The sequence below is a fragment of the Paramisgurnus dabryanus genome, chromosome 4 (assembly GCF_030506205.2).
Source record: "Paramisgurnus dabryanus chromosome 4, PD_genome_1.1, whole genome shotgun sequence".
Classification (NCBI taxonomy): Eukaryota; Metazoa; Chordata; class Actinopteri; order Cypriniformes; family Cobitidae; genus Paramisgurnus; species Paramisgurnus dabryanus.
In genome coordinates, this window is record NC_133340.1 from 15,053,871 (window position 1) to 15,072,966 (window position 19,096).

The 19,096-nt window shown below is 43.0% G+C and overlaps 1 protein-coding gene across 1 annotated transcript in view; it reads left to right on the top strand.

The window, feature by feature from the left end:
- Positions 1–18,306, top strand: part of LOC135746680 (von Willebrand factor A domain-containing protein 7-like) — a 39,184-nt gene extending 20,878 nt beyond the window's left edge. Inside the window, exons 12-16 of the mRNA XM_065265336.2 lie at positions 249–401; positions 614–703; positions 944–1,215; positions 3,171–3,464; positions 17,555–18,306. Coding sequence (XP_065121408.2) covers positions 249–401; positions 614–703; positions 944–1,215; positions 3,171–3,464; positions 17,555–17,956 — 1,211 coding nt within the window. The 3' untranslated portion in view covers positions 17,957–18,306. The remainder of the gene's footprint in view (positions 1–248; positions 402–613; positions 704–943; positions 1,216–3,170; positions 3,465–17,554) is intronic.
- Positions 18,307–19,096: the final 790 nt, after the last annotated feature.

Below are 19,096 nucleotides of genomic sequence, written 5' to 3' on the forward strand. Positions count from 1 at the left end.
AATCGACTCCCCGTTCTGCTTCTTCAGCCCGTCTTTTAAGTCTCTAGTAAACATATGACCCGCCCAGTCAATAATCGCTGCCTCTTTCACGCACCTGTAGCGAATCAAGCCTGATTTCGTCGCCATGGAGAACCAGGAAGTAAACATGAGTTTAAAAAATTCGCTCCGGGCGGAACCTCTCCTCTCCATTTTTGGTTCCGCCCTAAGCCACTCTGTGACAGCATCACAGATTTGCCTGTCTCTTTCAGGTGTGTCTCAGTCAGAATTGGTGACAGATGGCCCTCTAGGTAGCATTCAGACTGTGGGGAATCTACGGAGAATTAAACTCAACTCAGAGAATCAGACCGGGGTATGGAGCATCAGTATCAACTCTGCAAGCTCCTACACCATTAAAATCATTGGTAAGAAAGATTCTGGTTTTGTTTGTAGAGCTCATAAAAAAATTGTTCTTGACATTCTTTCCTCTCCAAATTTAGGTTCAGGACAATTGTTGTTTGAGCAATAATACTGTTTTTAAGTGCCTTAAAATGTCAGTTTTCCAAAATGAAATGAATTATTGCCTGTTCATCAGTATGTGACACATTATTTATCTGCATTATACACTTCAACACAGGTCAGAGTTATTTCAACTTTCTCTTTAACTTTGTGGGATCTGAAGGATTTCATGGGGACTTTTTGCCAAAAAACAATCGCCCTATCAGTGGTAATGATCTCGCTAACATATTTTCCAAATCTAACATTTCTTATCACTAAAAGTCAAACTTAATTTAAAATGTACAGTGTTTATCTCTCACAATAATACAGTTTCATATTGTAAATACTATACAGTAGGAATTTTACATATCATGTAACCTAAAAAAAGCATTTAAGAAATCATCAGTCATAAATAAACCATGACTGATGTAAAAATGTATTTGAAAATGTTTTGTTTCTGTCATCACAGGTGAAAATGGCACCTTGTTTCTCTCTGTGACTGGAGGTGAATTGATCACAGTTACTGACGTACTTCTAGTTGAAGCATCAGGTTCGAATACTGTCAGTGGAACCATTCAATCCCTGGGTGGGTCAGACTACCTGATACACTTACAAAGAATCCCAGAATGGCCATTTGTTGTCCAACTGAAAGGTCTGTTGAATGGCCTTAATGGATCGTCACTTGGCCAATTCCAGAGACAGTCACTCACTCAACAAAGATCCTCTAGCATCAAAATCACGGTGAGCTTAAAGACAATGTTTGTCGACTGTGCATGTGACTTTAAAGCTAATTTACAACAAATAAGAAATAAATGTTTTAACCAAAAACAGTAAACTTTTTATGCATTTTGGCTGTTTGTTTACAGACAATGGTGTTTTGGGGTCCTGAAAATGTTACATTTTGAAAACATTTTCAAAACGTTTTTGAAAATGATGCCATTATTGTTTCAGTGTAAACAACGAAAATGCAAATCTGTAAGAAGAAAACGGAAACATCATGCACATGCAAATTTCTTGGTTCGTCTACAGGCAAACCATAACAACAATGGTGGCCAACAGGACCATGTTTGTGCTATTCAAGATACCAGTTTATTAACGCTGCTCCAACAAAGTTTACAAAATTTTCCCGCTTTATTGTCGAGGATCACTCTTTTTACACATGCATTATATATGGAAAATATACAGAATATACGTCTGGTGATTTGTTTGGGTTTTTTGTTTTTGATTCATTCTCACTGCCAGTTCATAATTCACTGCATTCAGCTTAGTGATAAGCTCCCTGATATCTGCTTTAGTCCAATTTGCAGATATTTTTCGTCGTGAATTTTGATCTGCATTTAAATCTCCTTTGTCAAAGAGCTGAACATTAACTTTTCGTTGCAATGACACACCCGTCCTGACTACGACACATCTTTTACGGCATTGTTTCTTCCTTTTGTTCACACAGGAAGCGTCCATAAATGCAGCAGTGTTATTAGGGCCCCTTTACGGGAGCGATCTAAGAACTAGGGATGGGCGATACCAGTTATTTTCTTGTCGATCCGATACAAAGTACTTTTAAGACAAGTATCGCCGATTCCGATACCGATTCCGATACTTTTATGAAATATTTTTATGTATGTATTAAAGTTTATTAAAGTGATTTTATGGTGTCTTTTGATAGCCATCATTATTAATATCAAATAATAGACATGACACCTTTTTGCACTGCATACTATTACGACATTTCTTCCCTTTATACGTTTTAGAGATAAAACAAGTGAATGTTAAAATCAAAATTTTCCTCTTGAGCCTGTTTTTTCTTTGACTGAAGTCTACTGCTTTTAAAAATAAAACAAGACCCTGATAAAAGTTACTGGAATGCACTGAAAAATCAAACCAGGGATGACTGAGGCTGCATTGCTTCGTGCTCTGTAACAGTTATTTTGCTTTTAGATGCTTTGTCATATTTGTGATATTACCACAGTGGCGTATTTTTTTGTTGACAAATGTCACACGAGGCTTCATCATTATTAACTGAATGCAACAATGCACTTAAACCCCTTTTTTAATCCTGCCTGCGCCAACTGAGTGTGCTGGTAGTGACTGAGCGAATGAACGCACGCTGTAATACAGCAAAAGGAGATGGGACTGAATGAGCGAACGAACGAACAAACAAACGCGTGATACAGCGGAAGGAGATAAGACTGAATGAGCAAACGCAGTAATACAGCGGAAGAAGATAGTTCCCACTGACGTTACGATTTAAGTCTATTTATATACAAAACAGCGTCCAACTATTACTAAAAATTCTCGAATCACTTGTTAAAAAACAAACAAACAAATAGAATCGATACTTGTACTTGAGAATCGATCCATTTGATACAAAGGCAGGATCGGAAATATCGATACTTTAGGATCGATCCGCCCATCCCTACTAAGAACATCTACGGGACATGCTTGTGTTCACATAGAAAGCTCTGACTTTTTTACAGACATTTTCTGGGATCAAAGTGGTGTGTAAAAGGGGGTTTTTTAGTCGTAAATCTACATCATTGTAGGTCCGACAAAATCCCCTAATTTTTTCTCGTTCTGTTCATTTTGAAGAAAATAGTTGTTGTGTTGCTGATTTTGCTAAACAAAATGTTTATCTGAAACTGTGAAATCCAGTTACTTCACAGTATGAAGCTTACAGAATACATTCTTACCTTTATCAGGTCAAATCACAGAGCACTTTACAGGCTGGAATCCCTCTGAATGTCAACTTTACATTGATCAGTAATGGATCAGGAGGCAACTACACCATACGTGCCAGAAATAACTGTGGTTTCAAGGTCTCTGTCCCCAGTTCCCTGAGTGTGGAGGCAGGAGGAAGCACTCAGGGAACTGCAACGCTGACCCCTCCCTCCAACACAGAGTCTGGGACTGCTGTCACTCTCATCATTGAGGCAGAAGATCCAGAATCCACTGACCTGAATTATATGACACTGCAACTCACGGTCATGGCTGAGGTAAAAACAAGAATGCCAATTAACCGTTGTCATTTACAGTGGCTACTGTAGAAATACAGTAATTTTAAATCAAATCACTTTGAGTATGTTGCACCAACAAGGATTAGGCTTAAATCTGGTTTAAATTAATGATTTTTTAAACATTTTGGAAAGGGAGGCGGGCCGACTACCAAAACACAGTTGCCAATCAGCAGTAAGGGGCGTGTCTACTAACCAACATCGTTGCCTGGGTTGCATATGTGTGGGGCGGGTCTATCAAAAGATGGTCCAGATTCTATTGGGGTAGGGGTGTGTTTGTTTATGTTGTGTATCTGTTTTATATATATATTGTTTGTCTCATTAACTTAATCACACGCCAATCGGGATTCTGAACAGCATCTTTACTTCGGTTTTCAAAGCACACTACACACACATAACATCCGGCTCCCGGCATGCATTGCGCTTACATTTCTTAAAGAAACAGAACATCATTTCAGTACATGACATCCCCCCCAAAGTCGGATATAGACTTATAACACTTTTTACTTTGTTTTACAAACCTTTGTCTCTATAGTGGCAAAACAAATAACATATCCTTTTAAACTTTAAATATAACTTTTTTTTTTATATATAGCCTGTTAAACTTGCTTACTAATTCTCAAACCATGAACATGTAAACAACATTATTTGCATTTACCAGTTTAAGAAATCAACCAATTACAAAGTCAGCAAATTTCTGAGGCAATTTCTTTTGTCTTTGGGGCTTAGAATATGTCATATTTTGGTTACACTCAGCATTAGGTGTAAGCTTTTCAGAGTCATTTGAAATTGTCTGTTGCTCTGCATTTATAGCACCATCATCCTCTTTCTTACTGTCCTGCATGTTTTCTGCTTCTCTCTCTACATATTTTTTCACAAATGTTGTGTTACGAGTATACTGAGCTCCAGTAGGTGATTCAACAGTTATTTGGTTTCTGGCTTTTCTGACCACAGTGTGAGGTGTTGCATTAAACGGTGTTGTAAACTTGTCAATCTTGTCCTGTCTCAAAAGAACTCGGTCTCCAACTGCTACATTTGAGTATTCTGCCTTGCGATGTTCATCCGCATACAGTTTATATTTCCCTTTTTTCTCTGCATCGTAGTCATGAACTTCAAGATCAGTATCCACAGATGTAAGATCAGGTAGCTTGCCTCTCATCTTTCTTTTGAACAGAAGCTCAGCTTGACTTTTGCCAGTAGTATTATGCACAATTCCTCTGTACACTGTGACATACTTCCTGAGTTCTCTTTGCCAGTCAAGTCCTTCTGACTGTGCAATTCTGATTCGTTTCATGATCGAAGCATTTTGGCGCTCAACCTCGCCATTAGCTTGGGCCCATTTAGGGGTCGTTTTCAGGTGTTTGATTCCGTTTCCTTAAACTCATCTGACCTGAATTGAGGTCCGTTGTCTGACTTTAATGTGAGCGGAAGTCCATGTCGGCTGAATATCTCCTCAAGACTATCAATCACTTTTGTTGCGGTGGTGGAGGTTAGTATGTCATACTCATAGTATCTACTGTAATAATCCACTACAACTAGGATTTAGTGTTTTGATGGCAACGGTCCAAGCAGATCCACTGCTAGATCTTGCCACGGTCCATCTGGCAATGGTGAAGGTCTCAATGGTTCTGGAGCATCAGGACGAGAAACTATTTGACAACCATGACATGATTTGCAAAATTTTTCAGCAGCTTTGTCCATGCCAGGCCACCATACTTTTGTCCTCAGATGTTGTTTGGTTCCAACAATACCTATATGACCTTCATGTGCCAGTGAAATTGCTCGTGCTTGTAGTGATTTTGGGAGAACAATGCGCGTTCCACGTAAGACAAGAAATCCTACAACACAAAGCTCATTAGCTACAGGTGCGTATGTCATACACCTTTCAAAATGTCCACTCTCTATTGCGTTTCTCAGCTCTATAAGTTCTGGATCTTTTTCTGAAGCTTCCTTCACTTCCCTTGTAGTTAGGGCTCTTGGGGTGGCGCTAATGGCCACAAATCTCACATACTCCTCCGATTCATGCGAGTGTTTCTCTCTTATTGCTGTGCTTCCCAGGAGTCGTGATAGTGGATCAGCAATGTTTTCTTTTCCAGAAACATAAACCACCTTAAAGTTGTACGGTTGAAGACGCAAAACCCATCGTTCCACACGGGCACAGGGCTTGGAACGTGGACCGTATATTGACTCTAATGGCTTATGGTCTGTGACCAAATCAAACTGTCTGCCATATACATAGGGGTGTAGCCTCTCGCAGGCCCATACAAGGGCGAGGGCTTCCCTCTCGGTCTGAGAATAACGTCTCTCACAGTCTGATAAACTTCTACTGATGTAGCAAACTGTCACCATTTGTCCTTTTTGACGCTGCGTCAATACAGCACCCAACCCTACAGGGCTAGCATCAGCGATGACCTGCGTTGGGGCGTCCTTGTCGAAGTATGCTAAAGTACCTGCTCTTGCAAGTTCCTTTTTTAGAGCATTAAATAGATTTTTTTGTTCTGGACCGAAGATAAACTCAGAGTCTTTTCTGGTAAGGCGTCTCAAGGGCTCTGCCAGCGTTGCAAATTGTGGAATAAATCTACTGCTGTAACTGACGAGTCCAAGAAAGCTCCGAACTTCTGAAGCGTTTTGTGGTTCTCTGGCCTCTGCCACAGCTCTGACTCTCTCCTCTGTGGGACCAATGCCTTTTTGTGTGAGCAGAATTCCCATGAAGTTTAAGCGATCCATGCCAAACTGGCATTTCGAAGGATTCAGGGTTAACCCACACTCTCTCAGACGCTTCAGAACGGCATGCAGACGTTGAGTATGTGTTTCATAATCAGCTGCGTGAACAATCACATCATCTGAGATGTTTTCAACTCCCTCTATTCCAGCTAGGGCAGACGCTATCTCATGTTGGTATTGCTCACTTGCAGACGATACTCCAAAAATGAGACGTTTATATCTGTATACCCCATTATGGACTGCAAATGTTGTAATCTGACGAGACTGTGGTGTCAGCTCCAGTTGATGGTATCCCCACTTAAGATCTAGCTTACTAAAGAACATGGATCCGTTCATGCTTTGCAGAAGCTCATCGACAGTGGGGATGGGGTATCGTTCTCTGATGATTGCTCGATTGGCTTGTCGCATGTCAAGACACAGTCTGATCTCATTATTAGCTTTTGGCACTATTACCACTGGATTAACCCACGGTGTAGGTCCATTCACTTCCTCTATGATGTCCATTTGCAGAAGTTCTTTTATCTTGTCCTCCACAGGACCCCTCAGGTTAAACGGTATTCGCCTTAAAGGCTGTGCCACTGGCTGTACATTTGGGTCTATATATAAGCTGATTTGTTTAGTTTTTAGCTTACCTACTCCCTGGAAAACTTCTGGGTATTGTGAATGGAGTGTTTGTTTGAGGTCTGTTACTGCTGCAATGTTTGTGCCTATCTTTAGTACTCCAAGTTTCATAGCAGTGTCTCTCCCCAATAACTGTTCTCCAGTCCCTTTGATTACAATGAACTCGGCAGACACCATCCGGTTGTCTATTCTAGCTTCACACTCAAAAGCTCCCTTTATTGGCAATGGCTTATCAGATGAGTAAGAAAACAATTTCCTCTCCATTTCTGGTATGTATGAATGGCATTTGATATTCATTGATTTTAGTCTTTCCCATGTACTTTCATCAATGATATTGCTAGTTGCACCTGAGTCTATCAGCATTTTTAAATTTACGTTTCCCAAGCAAACATTCAGTCTTTCGTCCATGTAATCACCTTGGATGACGAATGCATATTCAGGTTGACTTTCAACTTGATTTACTGTTTGCTGCTTTACATTTTTAGTTTTGCACATTTTTGAGAAATGGTCACGTCCTTTACATTTATGGCATGTCTGACCTCTTGCGGGACATTTTAAATCTCTCCCTAAGTGATCAGAATTACCACATCGATAGCATTGTTTATTCACCTTACTGTATTCTGTGTGTTGTTTTCCCTTGAATTTTCCTTTCATTTGCTTTCCTCCTTTATTCCAGATGCGATTCACAGACTCTTTGTCAGGTGTAGATGTCTCACTAACCGATGATGCACCCATTTGTTCCTCTATCCTTTCACAGAGCGCAGCAACCTCCAATGCGCGATTTAGTGTGAGGTTAGGTCCCTCCTCCAAAAGTTTGCGGCGCACATATGTTGACAAACATTTACCTAATATGGCATCTCGAATTTGATTGTCCATGTCATCCGCAAATGCACAGTCTCTTGCTGCCTGTCTGAGACGCGTTGTAAACTGTTGAACCGTCTCTCCGGGGTTTTGGGAAAGTTTATAAAATGATTGCCTTGCATACGCATTGTTTACGCGTGGCACGAAGTACGCATTCAAAGCTGTGACGGCCGCGTTATAATCAACAGCATCTCCCGTGTCCGGCAGGGTCGAGAAAATATCCTGAACATCAGGTCCAGCATGATGCAAAAGAAGTGCTCTGCGTCTCCGACGAACTGCCACTGTTGCGTCGTCCTCGACTATCAGTCCTTTCCCGTCCGCGTAAAGTTCAAATGATGTCAGCCACCTCGTCCATCTTGGACCGAGAGTTGCGGGATCTTTGTAGCACTCAAACGCAGGAATACCTGACTTTTCCATCGCGTATATTCAGTACTAACATCCACACAGCTGCATCCTCGTCGCCAATGTTGTGTATCTGTTTTATATATATATTGTTTGTCTCATTAACTTAATCACACGCCAATCGGGATTCTGAACAGCATCTTTACTTCGGTTTTCAAAGCACACTACACACACATAACATCCGGCTCCCGGCATGCATTGCGCTTACATTTCTTAAAGAAACAGAACATCATTTCACTACATGACAGTTTAGGTGATTTCAAATGTCAACATTGGCTTTCAGATCATGGACCCTGCCATTAAAGCTTATATAATAATTAAAAATCAGAGCATTTGAGGTACAGTAGGCAGGGATATCTGGAGCTACAAAAATATACAGTACGGTGTGTGGAAAATAATGCGTTTTAAACTATAAACCATGCAAATGTCACAGGTCGGGGCGAACCGTAGAATGTAACAAGCCGCGCCCCTTCCTAGTTTCCACCTCAAGGAGGTCCCAAAGTCACCCCAATGACCAGACACACAGAGAAGGAGTATAATTAAAATGAATCTTTATTAAATTAGTTCAAATAATTTGGGGAAAGGGAGAGGGGCGGTTAAAACAAGGACTTCTTCAAGCCTCCAGGCGGGGCTTCCACGGGGGCAGAGGGACAGGCTCCTTTGGGTCCGCTTTCTTGAACCCGTGGCGCGCTCCTCTTCTCCTGGAGGCAAGATCACAAGAGAAAGATAATCAATGGATTGTCAACCAAATCCTACTCTGCCCTGGCGGGGATACTTCAACGGCTGATGTCCACGTGGTACTAATCCTCTGCTCTTTCCTCCTCTCGCACTCAGGCTCCTGGTTGAGGGCCCGATGGAGGCTCTCCAACAGGCAGAGGCGGGTATTACACAGGAGCAGTGTTAGGAACGTTACTTTAAAAAAGTAATTAGTTATAGTTACTAATTACTTCTCACAAATAGTAACTGAGTTAGTAACTCCGTTACATTATTATAAAAGTAATTAATTACCAGGAAAAGTAATTACTGCGTTACTTAAAAAAAATTAATATTTCAAATAACTTGAATGCCCCTTACAAAATTAAATATGTTAAATTAATAAAATGGCTACTAAAGAGAAATCACAAATTTTGTGGCAGCATGTGACGATGTGAGGTGCTTTATTAGATCAGAATTACTTGCCACAGACGTGGAGAGACTTTTTCTTCATGGGCATAAGTTGCACATTACACAAACATTATTGCCTTTCACCTCAACAATGGAAAAGTAGTGCTTTATACTTCGTGTTTGTGACCGCTACCTTTGAGCTTGTTGTACTTGCCATCGCCCTGTCGCCGGTGTTTTCGGAGTGATTGATGTGCGATGACCGGGCTGCATGTCAGTGCTTTGAGATGGGGCACAGTCAGCAGCAGCACCGCTGCTCGTTGAGAAGAGAAAACGACGCGTATTTTCATGTCAGTCTACAAAATTCTCCAACCACGCCAGAAAAGATAGCTAGATTTGTCCTATAAAGTCGCTAAAGTGATAGAAAGTTGCTAAATCTAGCGACAAAGTGACCAAGTTGCTCAGACTTTTTAACACTGCTGCTCGCTCCTCTGACTTGGACTGCGCGTGTGGGCGGGCCTTTTTGTGAACTCTGCCTCTGGTTGGCTACCGATGGAAATTAAGCCAATCATCATTCGTTATGTTTCTCATAACACACACAAGAGAAAAACAGTGTTTGGCTGAGAGAGTGAGCATACGCGGCTGAAAATCACTACAGTAAGATCAATTTTAGTAACGCGCCGCATTTTAATGTCAGTAACGATAACGGCGTTATAACGGGGGAAACAGTAATTTATTTGATTACTCGTTACTGAAAAAAATAACGCAGTTACTAACGCCAATTACTTATAACGCCGTTATTCCCATCACTGCACAGGAGTGGGACGTTACTTTCTTCATCAGGTTCGTGTTTCTTCCTCTGGTTTGTGCTGTAAGCAGAGGGAAGTATTACACAAGACTGGAACTTTACTTTCTTCCTCAGGTTCGTGCTGTAAGTAGAGGTAAGTATTACACAAGACTGGAACTTTACTTTCTTCCTCAGGTTCGTGTTGTAACCAGAGGTAAGTATTACACAAGACTGGAACTTTACATTCTTCCTCGGGTTCGTGCTGTAAGCAGAGGTAAGTATTACACAAGACTGGAACTTTACTCTCTTCCTCAGGTTCGTGCTGTAAGCAGAGGTAAGTATTACACAAGACTGGGACTTTACTTTCTTCCCAATTTCTCTCATCACAACGGTCTCCCCACACAAACTTTACTCGGGGGCAGTGGACTTACAAGATGGGGGTTTAACACAGTGTGCTTTGACTTACAGTCTCCAAGGGGATGAAGGGGGACGTCGGGTATGGATGTATAAAGCCGAACGCTTCCCTGGTTCTTCCTCTACTCACAGTGTCGAAGACACGGAACAGGGGCGCACCTTTGAAGAGGCCCCACACAAGACAGTTATTTCGTGCAGACGTCAACCCAACAACCCTTCGTCCAAGGTACTGATCCTAAGGTGGTTTACTCACTTTAATACGCAGACACTTTACCACTGCCCGTTCGTCAAGAAAAGATCCGTCACTTTACCCTCAAGGAAGTCCTGGTTGCAAATTTCACTTCAACCCACGCTCCACCAACCTCAACGGCTGTGATCTCACGGCTCCTCTGGTCTCGAAGTGGCTTTTGTCGACATAAGCACAGCACGACACTGCAAGCTTTAAGTGTACACACACAATGAAGACAAAGACCCAGCCACGGCACTACACACACACTTAGTGAACTACAGTCTGAGCCAGAACTCGACCCGGGCCCGCCGTGCGGTTGGTTGGACGATTTCCTTGGCGGAGGGGGGGGTGGAGTATATGGAAGGTAGGCACAGGACCCCCTGTGGTTATTACTGGTGCTCCTCGGCTCACCCACGCTTCACTCCACAGTGGGGCCGCTACGCTACGTGGTAAACTCATAACACAAGAGCAGGTAATACAATTCAGGCTCACAATACCTAATGCAGACTTAAATGCCACTCACATGCGTTTTATACTTCTAGTGCTGCTCCTTGGCTCACCCACGCTTCCCTTTACAGTGGGGCCGCAATGCTACGTAGGAAACTCACAACACAAGAGCAGGTAATACAAGTTAGGCTCATAATACGTAATGCAGACTTTAATGCCACTCACATGCGTTTTATGCTTCCAGTGCTGCTCCTCGGCTCGCCCACGCTTCCCTTTACAGTGGGGCCGCAATGCTACGTGATCACTCACAACACAAAATCAGGTAATATACTTCACTTAATTCTTCCCAATAATTTAGTTCGTTTACTCACACTCCTTGAGGCTTCTCTGCTCTTCCTATTCCGGATCACGACTGGAGTTCCGCTGTTGAATGATTTTCGACGTCCACTACGGTAATTGCTCTCCCAAATCTCTAACTCCACAAAGGCATATCATAGCAGTGCATTCATATCAAAATGGCGACTGTCTTCCACTCACTCAGCCCAGGGACTTGCTTTTAGCGATGCTTCCTTCACCCAGCAATCCAACCTCTGTTTCCTCTGTTTACCGGTCCTGCCCGACCTCCGTGGCAACCACAATACAGCACTTATACGCAGCACCACAACAATACTCGCCACAGCAACCAACAACGACTCTTTCCGAGGGGATCCGCTGTACTATACGACCACACTCCTTCCTTTCGCCTCTCTTTGCCCCGCACTCTTTCCGCTCGCTTCCAAAGCGATCCCCGGATCAACGGCGCTCTGGGCGCTTCACAGGAAGTGTAAGTTTTGGTCCGCCCTTGGCGGAGCAGAGCTTGCCCCGGAAATCAACTCTCCTTCTTGTGTTGCTGCAGGTCTATTTATACTCCCCATCTTCATTACCTCTTCCAATCACGCATTGCCAACATTAATCCTTCTCACCTGCTGCTTATTAGCCCCGATTGTGTTGCCACAGAAACCAGGAAGTAAAAAGGTGTTTCTAAAATGAGGTCCGGGCGGAAACCATCTTCAGGCGGAACCAATCTCGGCCGCTTTTTGGTTCCGCCCTACAATAATCACCCTGTGACATCAACACCAAATACACAAAAATGTTGTTTTTATTAGCATAGATGACCTTTAAACTTGCAATTGAGGAGGTTTAAATAAACGGACACTGTGACTAGCGTGGTATGATTCAAAGTTGTGTTTATTATACGTCTCAATGGAGTGAGTTTGTAACGTCTTGTTGGCTTTAAAGCCTCAAGTCCGTGATACTCTTCTTATCCTACAGTACATACAATGACATCTTTTTTAAATACATGGGATAGAGACTGATCATCAAAAAGAATACTAACAGCTGACAACTAGTAACAGCTACTAAAACCCCAACTCTAACCCTGTAATGAACTCACTTTGTGTTTCCCTAGTAATGTCTTTTATTTTGAGATCTGGTAGTTGTCTGCCATGTCTGTAGTCTTCTGTAGTTCTTTTGGTCCTTGTCTGATTGTCTTTCCATGTGTGTCTTGTTTCCTTGTTACCCATTCATTCAATCCTCTTTGCGCCGTCTGGTGCTTGAGGCGACTACAAGGGAACACCATTTTATTCTGTCGGTTGCTGTTGCGGGAGCGGTCTGCAGGGTGAGCCCTCTGGACTTGAGTTCTCGCTCCACGGTTCGACGCCAGGTCTCTTTGGGTCGGCCCCGTTTCCTTTTTCCCTGAGGAGTCCATCTCAGTGCCACCCTTGATAGTGAGTCAGGGGGCATTCTGCAGACATGGCCAAGCCATCTCCATCGACGTGTTGCTATGGTTTCAGTGATGGTGTTTGTGCCAGATCTGTGCCGGAGTTCCTCATTTGAGATAATATTAGGCCAGAAGATCCTCATGATTCGTCGCAGGCACTTGGTTTGGAAAACTTCAAGCTTGCGTTCGATGGTAACAGTGGTCTTCCAGCACTCTGCCCCATACAAAAGGACGCTTAACACGTTGCTCTTAAAGATGCGGATTTTCGTGTGGATGCTGAGGTTAGTTGTCCTCCAGATAGGCTTTAGCATTGCAAAAGCCTGATTGGCCTTGCTGATTCTTGTGATGATTTCCCTTGTGCATTCTCCATCTGTAGCGACCCTACTACCCAGATATATGTACTCATCCACTTCTTGCAGAGGCTGGTCATTACTGTTGATTGAGTCTCCTACTCTGATATTCTTCTTCAACACTTGAGTCTTCCCCGTGTTGACTCGTAGACCTATACTGCTTGCTGTCTGTGCCAACTGTTGTGTCTTCTGTTGGATATCCTGGTGTCTGCTTGCCAGCAATCCAATGTCATCAGCATAATCCAGGTCCTCCAGCACTGAAGTCAGCGTCCACTGAATTCCTTGTTTCCTGCCCTCTGTGGTGCAGCACATGATCCAGTCAATGGCCAGTGAGAAGAGGATTGGCGAGAGGATACAACCTTGCTTCACTCCGGTTTTCACCTTGAATGATTCAGTGAGCTGATTGTTGTGTATGACTCTACACTCAAAATTATTGTACATGGATTTGATGACGTTGACAAGTTTCTGGGGGATTCCATAGTGTCTTAGGATCTTCCACAAGGATACTCGGTGCAGGCTGTCAAAAGCTTTTTCAAAGTCTACAAAGACCACATAAAGGGATCCATTCCACTCATGGGACTGCTCAAGGATCTGCCTCAGGGTGAAGATGTGGTCAATGCATGACTTGCCTTTTCTAAAACCTGCCTGTTCCTGACGTAGGATGCCGTTCACAGTTGCTGTGATACGCTGAAGGATGATGTGACTGAAGATCTTACAGGTGAGGGGTAGTAAGGTGATTCCTCGCCAGTTGTTGCAGTTTCCCAAATCTCCTTTCTTAGGAATTTTGACAATGATTCCTGTTTTCCATTCATTCGGTGTTTCTTCACTATCCCAGATTGTTTGGATAATATGACAAAGAAGTTGAGGTGTCTTGATGTCTTCTGCCTTTAGCATTTTGGGACACACTCCATCATTACCAGGTGCCTTCCCATTTTTCAGCTTGAGGATGGCCTGTTTGACCTCCTTAACAGTGATGGCACCACAGTTGATGTCAAGGTCCTCTTCTGCTTCAGGAATGTCAGCGAGTACTGATGGTTCTGGGCGGTTTAAGATGGACTCAAAGTGTTGCTTCCATCTCTTCAACTTCTCCTTCTCCACTGTGACATGCCTTCCATTTTCATCTCTTACTGGAAGGTCATGATACTGTCCATGCTCGCCCCTCAGCTTCTTGGTGATTTGGTACATTGTCTTGTTACCCAGGGGCACGTTACATTTCACACTGGTGCGCAACGTTTTGCTACGGTTTCCGGATTGAACGACATGTTTCCTGAAAACTGTGTGCAACGGAATGCAACAGGTTTTAGATGCGTTTTCTCTTGTTTGGTGGGTGTGTCAGAAATGTCGGCCCAATCAGCAGCAAGATGTATAAAACCACGCGGTAGTAAAGGGACAGCTTGCTCAATGGGTTCCAGTTGGAATGTTGTCTTTCATTCTGTACGGCAAGGTCAGTGACTGTAACATTGAGGGTATTTTACAGTATTAAACATATATTTATAACAATTTCATCAGGCTTCAGAAACATTTAAAAAAAGAACACAAAGATGGCCTCTCAGCCACCGTAGTTGCAACTCTTGCGTCATCACAACAGGGTGTTCAACGCATCACTGTTTCTGTTTAATAAACGTTGTCTAGGCTGAACGCAGCCCTGGTGTATTGCTCTTGTGTTTCAGTTGTCCTTTGTTGAGTATTGTTTCATTGTGATGTTGATCCTGTTCTGTGTTTTCCTTGTTCCGTGTACCACGCATCTGTCACAGCTGTAACAGGTCATGCCCCTTCCTAGTTTCCACCTCGAGGAGGTCCCAAAGCCACCCCAATGACCAGACAAACAGAGCGTAAGTATAATTAAAAGTAAACTTTATTTAAATTAATTAAAATACTGTAGGGAAGGGAAAGGGGGAAGTTAAAATAATTCTCCTTCTGCTCTCCAGCTACCTCTTCCAGGGGAGGGGAGGCAGGGGGACGAGGCTCCTTTAACTTGATCTCTTGTACCCGTGGCGCCCTCCTGGAGGCAGAGTTAAAAAGAAGGTATTACTATTAGTGTTGTGTTTGGTGAACGTGGCTACCTGTCGCTGTATTTCGTAGTGCTGTTTGATAGCGAACTCGATCTTCTGATGTCTTCCTGCAGAGTGCCTTGGATTCCACCCTCCTGGGCGACGTATGCTTCGGTCCGGCAACCCAGCGCAGTGCACAAGGATAAGTAGTTCACAGGTAACCGATTCTTTACTCTCTCCTTCTGTCGGTTCGTAGCTGTGGACACAGAATACACTTGACAGGTAACTGGGTCTTTGCTCTCACTTAGGCACTCGTGTAGATCCGGTAAGTATTTCGCAGGTAACTGCACTCGTACTCTCTCCTTCGGAGGGCTCGTAGCTGTAAACACAGAATGACAACTTTACAGGTAAACTGGGATCTTCCTCTCATTCAGGTAACTCGTAGCAGCGGACACGGTAAGTACTTCTCAGGTAACTGGACTCGTACTTTCTACTTTTGAGGGCTCGTGGCTGTAAACACAGAATAATACTTTACAGGTAAACTGAGACTTTTCTCTCATTCAGGTAACTCGTAGCAGCGGACACGGTAAGTACTTCTCAGGTAACTGGACTCGTACTTTCTCCCTTTTGGGGGCTCGTGGCTGTAAACACAGAATGATACCGTACAGGTAAACTGGGACTTTTCTCTCATTCAGGTAACTCGTAGCAGCGGACACGGTAAGTACTTCCCAGGTAACCGGGGTTTTATGGTCACTCTAGTGGCTCGTGGGCGGTGGACTTACGGTAACTACACTGTACACAGTAGGTAGATGTACTTACAGACCTTGGGTAGTAGAACGTCTGCGCACAGGCCTTCTCAGAGGCCTCCTGTACGTCGGGGGAGATTAACACTGTCACAACGAGCCGAACGCTGCCCTCTCCTCTCTAGACAGGGGCGCACCTTTGAAGAGGCTCCGCAACAGGTAAGATTAATCCACACAACTCTTTTGCAGCAGTACAACTTTCTCCTTACATATAGAAACACTTTAGATTTCTACTCACAAAACTTCTGGTTCCCCTGTATAGTTCACCACCGCCTCCACGGAGCCGAGACAATTTCCAGGGTCTATAAAGGCATTCCACTGCAATACTTCAAGTGTACACACACAGCAAAGACAAGGACTCACCCACTGCACTCCACACACTCTATGTGAAAATAAGGTCGAAGCCACAGTTTCTTAGAACTCGCCTGGAGACCTGTTGGGCGTTGTAATAGTGGAGGACCAAAGGATGGACAGTTGGACGCCTCCCGGTATTTGTATGCTTCCCGGCTCACCCACCACTCTGCTCCTTGATAGGGCCGTTAACCTGTCCGCTAAGGGCTCACAACACACGTTGAGTAATGCACTTTCCACAATGGCATCCAATACAATGTCCCATGTACTCACAGTAAATAATAACACTCTCTCCTTGTTTCCTTCTCCTTATAGTTGGCTGATTCCTCTTCACCCTGCACGTAATCCGGTGAGTAGTTCCTCCAACTGTCACTCAAAAACATCAATGATGCATGTATGTCATCTCATTCAGAACATCAAGGAAATTCAATATACTCAGCCCAGTGGTTTATATCCTTCTCTCTTTCTTCACCCAGCAAATATCCTCCCATGTCGTTACCAGACGTTACTTCACCCAGACCTTTGCTCTGCACACCGAATCGGTTTGGTAAGCACCTGACAAACGAACCCAATGAACTAACTGCAACTCGTTTGAGTTTCTGAAGCTCTCTTTATACTCCTTCCTTTCTTCTCATCGTCCAATCCCCAACCGCCGCGTTTACCGCGCACACCTGTGTTCAATACGGCGTGATTTGCCTCCCGGCGCTTACCGGAAGTTCCGGTGTTTCCGCTTACCCGTTCGGGCGGAAACCATGTCCGGGCGGAACCAATCTTCTGTTTTTAGTTCCGCCCCATGAAATCGTCACAGTGTGACACATCCATGAGCACAAATTAATAAATCCAATATTTCGTGACTATACCACAAAATGCCTTGAGGTAGGGTTGTCCTGTGTCATGTGCACTTCAGTCAGGAACTAAAGAGCAGTGAATGAACAGACACGGTGGCTCTTCAAGACAAATGTGCAACACATCTTGTGTTTAAATTTAAGTGGTGCAACATTACTCGAATTAAAACTAAACTGGGATCAACAAACCCTAGATTATCTCTTAATTAAAACCTTGTTGGTGCAAGCCACATGACTTGAAGTTGTTTTTATGTGAGATTTTGCACTCTATATCTTCTTTCAATGCCTTTTTGTTTGTAAACAATATTAACCATGTCATTTTTAAAAACCATAACAAACACAACTGCTACTTACTCATTCACCTAAATTATTCTTGTTTTGTTACAGATAACTGATGTCTCTAAACCTATGTGTGAAATAGTGAGCATTAAAGCTGACTGCCCTGTGGTGTGCAACAATGCATTGTGGGAACTCTCTGCAAACCTGACGGATGGTAATGGTACAGGCATAGCCAAAGTGTTCATACATATCGGCAACGGCTCTCTCAGTACAAGTCAACTAATAAGTGAGGATGGCACTAATGTGACCGTAGCTTTCTACAATGCTTCCTGCTGTTCTCCAGAGGTGCAGGTAGTGGCTATGGATGGGGTGGGAAATGTGGGTACATGTTTCACTTCTATAAAGAAGAAAATCCCACCACAGCAGTACCTACCACAAATACCACACCAATGCATCCCACAAACACATAGACTTTGTCATTCTCTAAGTATATTTTGCTTTTCATCTTAGTTGTTTTCTTCATATGGTAAAGGATATGTTAAGGCCCATACAGGATATTAAGATATAGGGTTTACATGCTGAGTAAACATACTGTAGATGTTTTTTCTGTCTGTCTGTCACGCTTGGATCTAAGAGCACTGGCTGTTACTGTATGACATTGATGTAATTCTGTGTTTAAAATGTTACTCATGCATCTAACGTACAATGATGACTCATTTTTGTTTTGTGAGCATCAAAAGAGATGCATCTCTGTATTTTTCTAATGAATATGTCTTTTTAAATTAAGAAATGATGTATGTGTAGAGTGAAATCATTAGACCAAAACAGGCACTTTAACATCTGCTTGTTAATTTGTGAAAATGTTGCCAAATAAATCCACCTTGATTATCCCAGATTTTTATGAAATATAGTTTACTAAAATATATTGCTTTTATTTAGCTTAACAGGAGATCTTTTTGAGGTAAATTCCATTTGTTATAAAGTTAAATACACATTTACATTTTAAACGTTAGATTTGAATTGACATTTTTGACAGGTTGTTTGTATACTGTAAGCAGGCAAAAGCACGCACATCAATCTCAGCTGGGTGCTCGACCAAAAAAAGTGGAATAATATTAGAATGTAACGTCGGCATTAACAACTTTTGCATAGCGTATATGGTAACGTTTCCAACATGCATGCTCTTCGTCAGACTGTTTGTATACTGCAGGAGTGGGGAACCCTGGGTCCTGGAGGGCCACTGTCCTGCAGAGTTTTGTTCCAACCCTAATCATGTGTATAATTAGGGTTGGAACTAAACTCTGCAGGACAGTGGCCCTCCAGGACCAGGGTTCCCCATACTGTAACAATTTCAAAAACCTTGTTCTAAACCAGAGGTTTCAAACTTTATGCAGAGATGGGGACTCGAGTGCGACTTAAGTCGCACACACAGTGCCTTCAGACTCGAATTGAGACTCGTCCTCAAAGACTTCAGACTCGACTAAGACTGCGGGACACATGAACAATGTTTATTTTTAGGGAACATAAGATCTAGCAAGAGTTCGCCAGGACAAACCAATCTTTTTGGTAACCATATAATGGCCGACACAAACATGGTTCTCTGACCTTCTAGCAGGTGAGCCATGGCAGATTCCCCTCAGGAGGGACCTT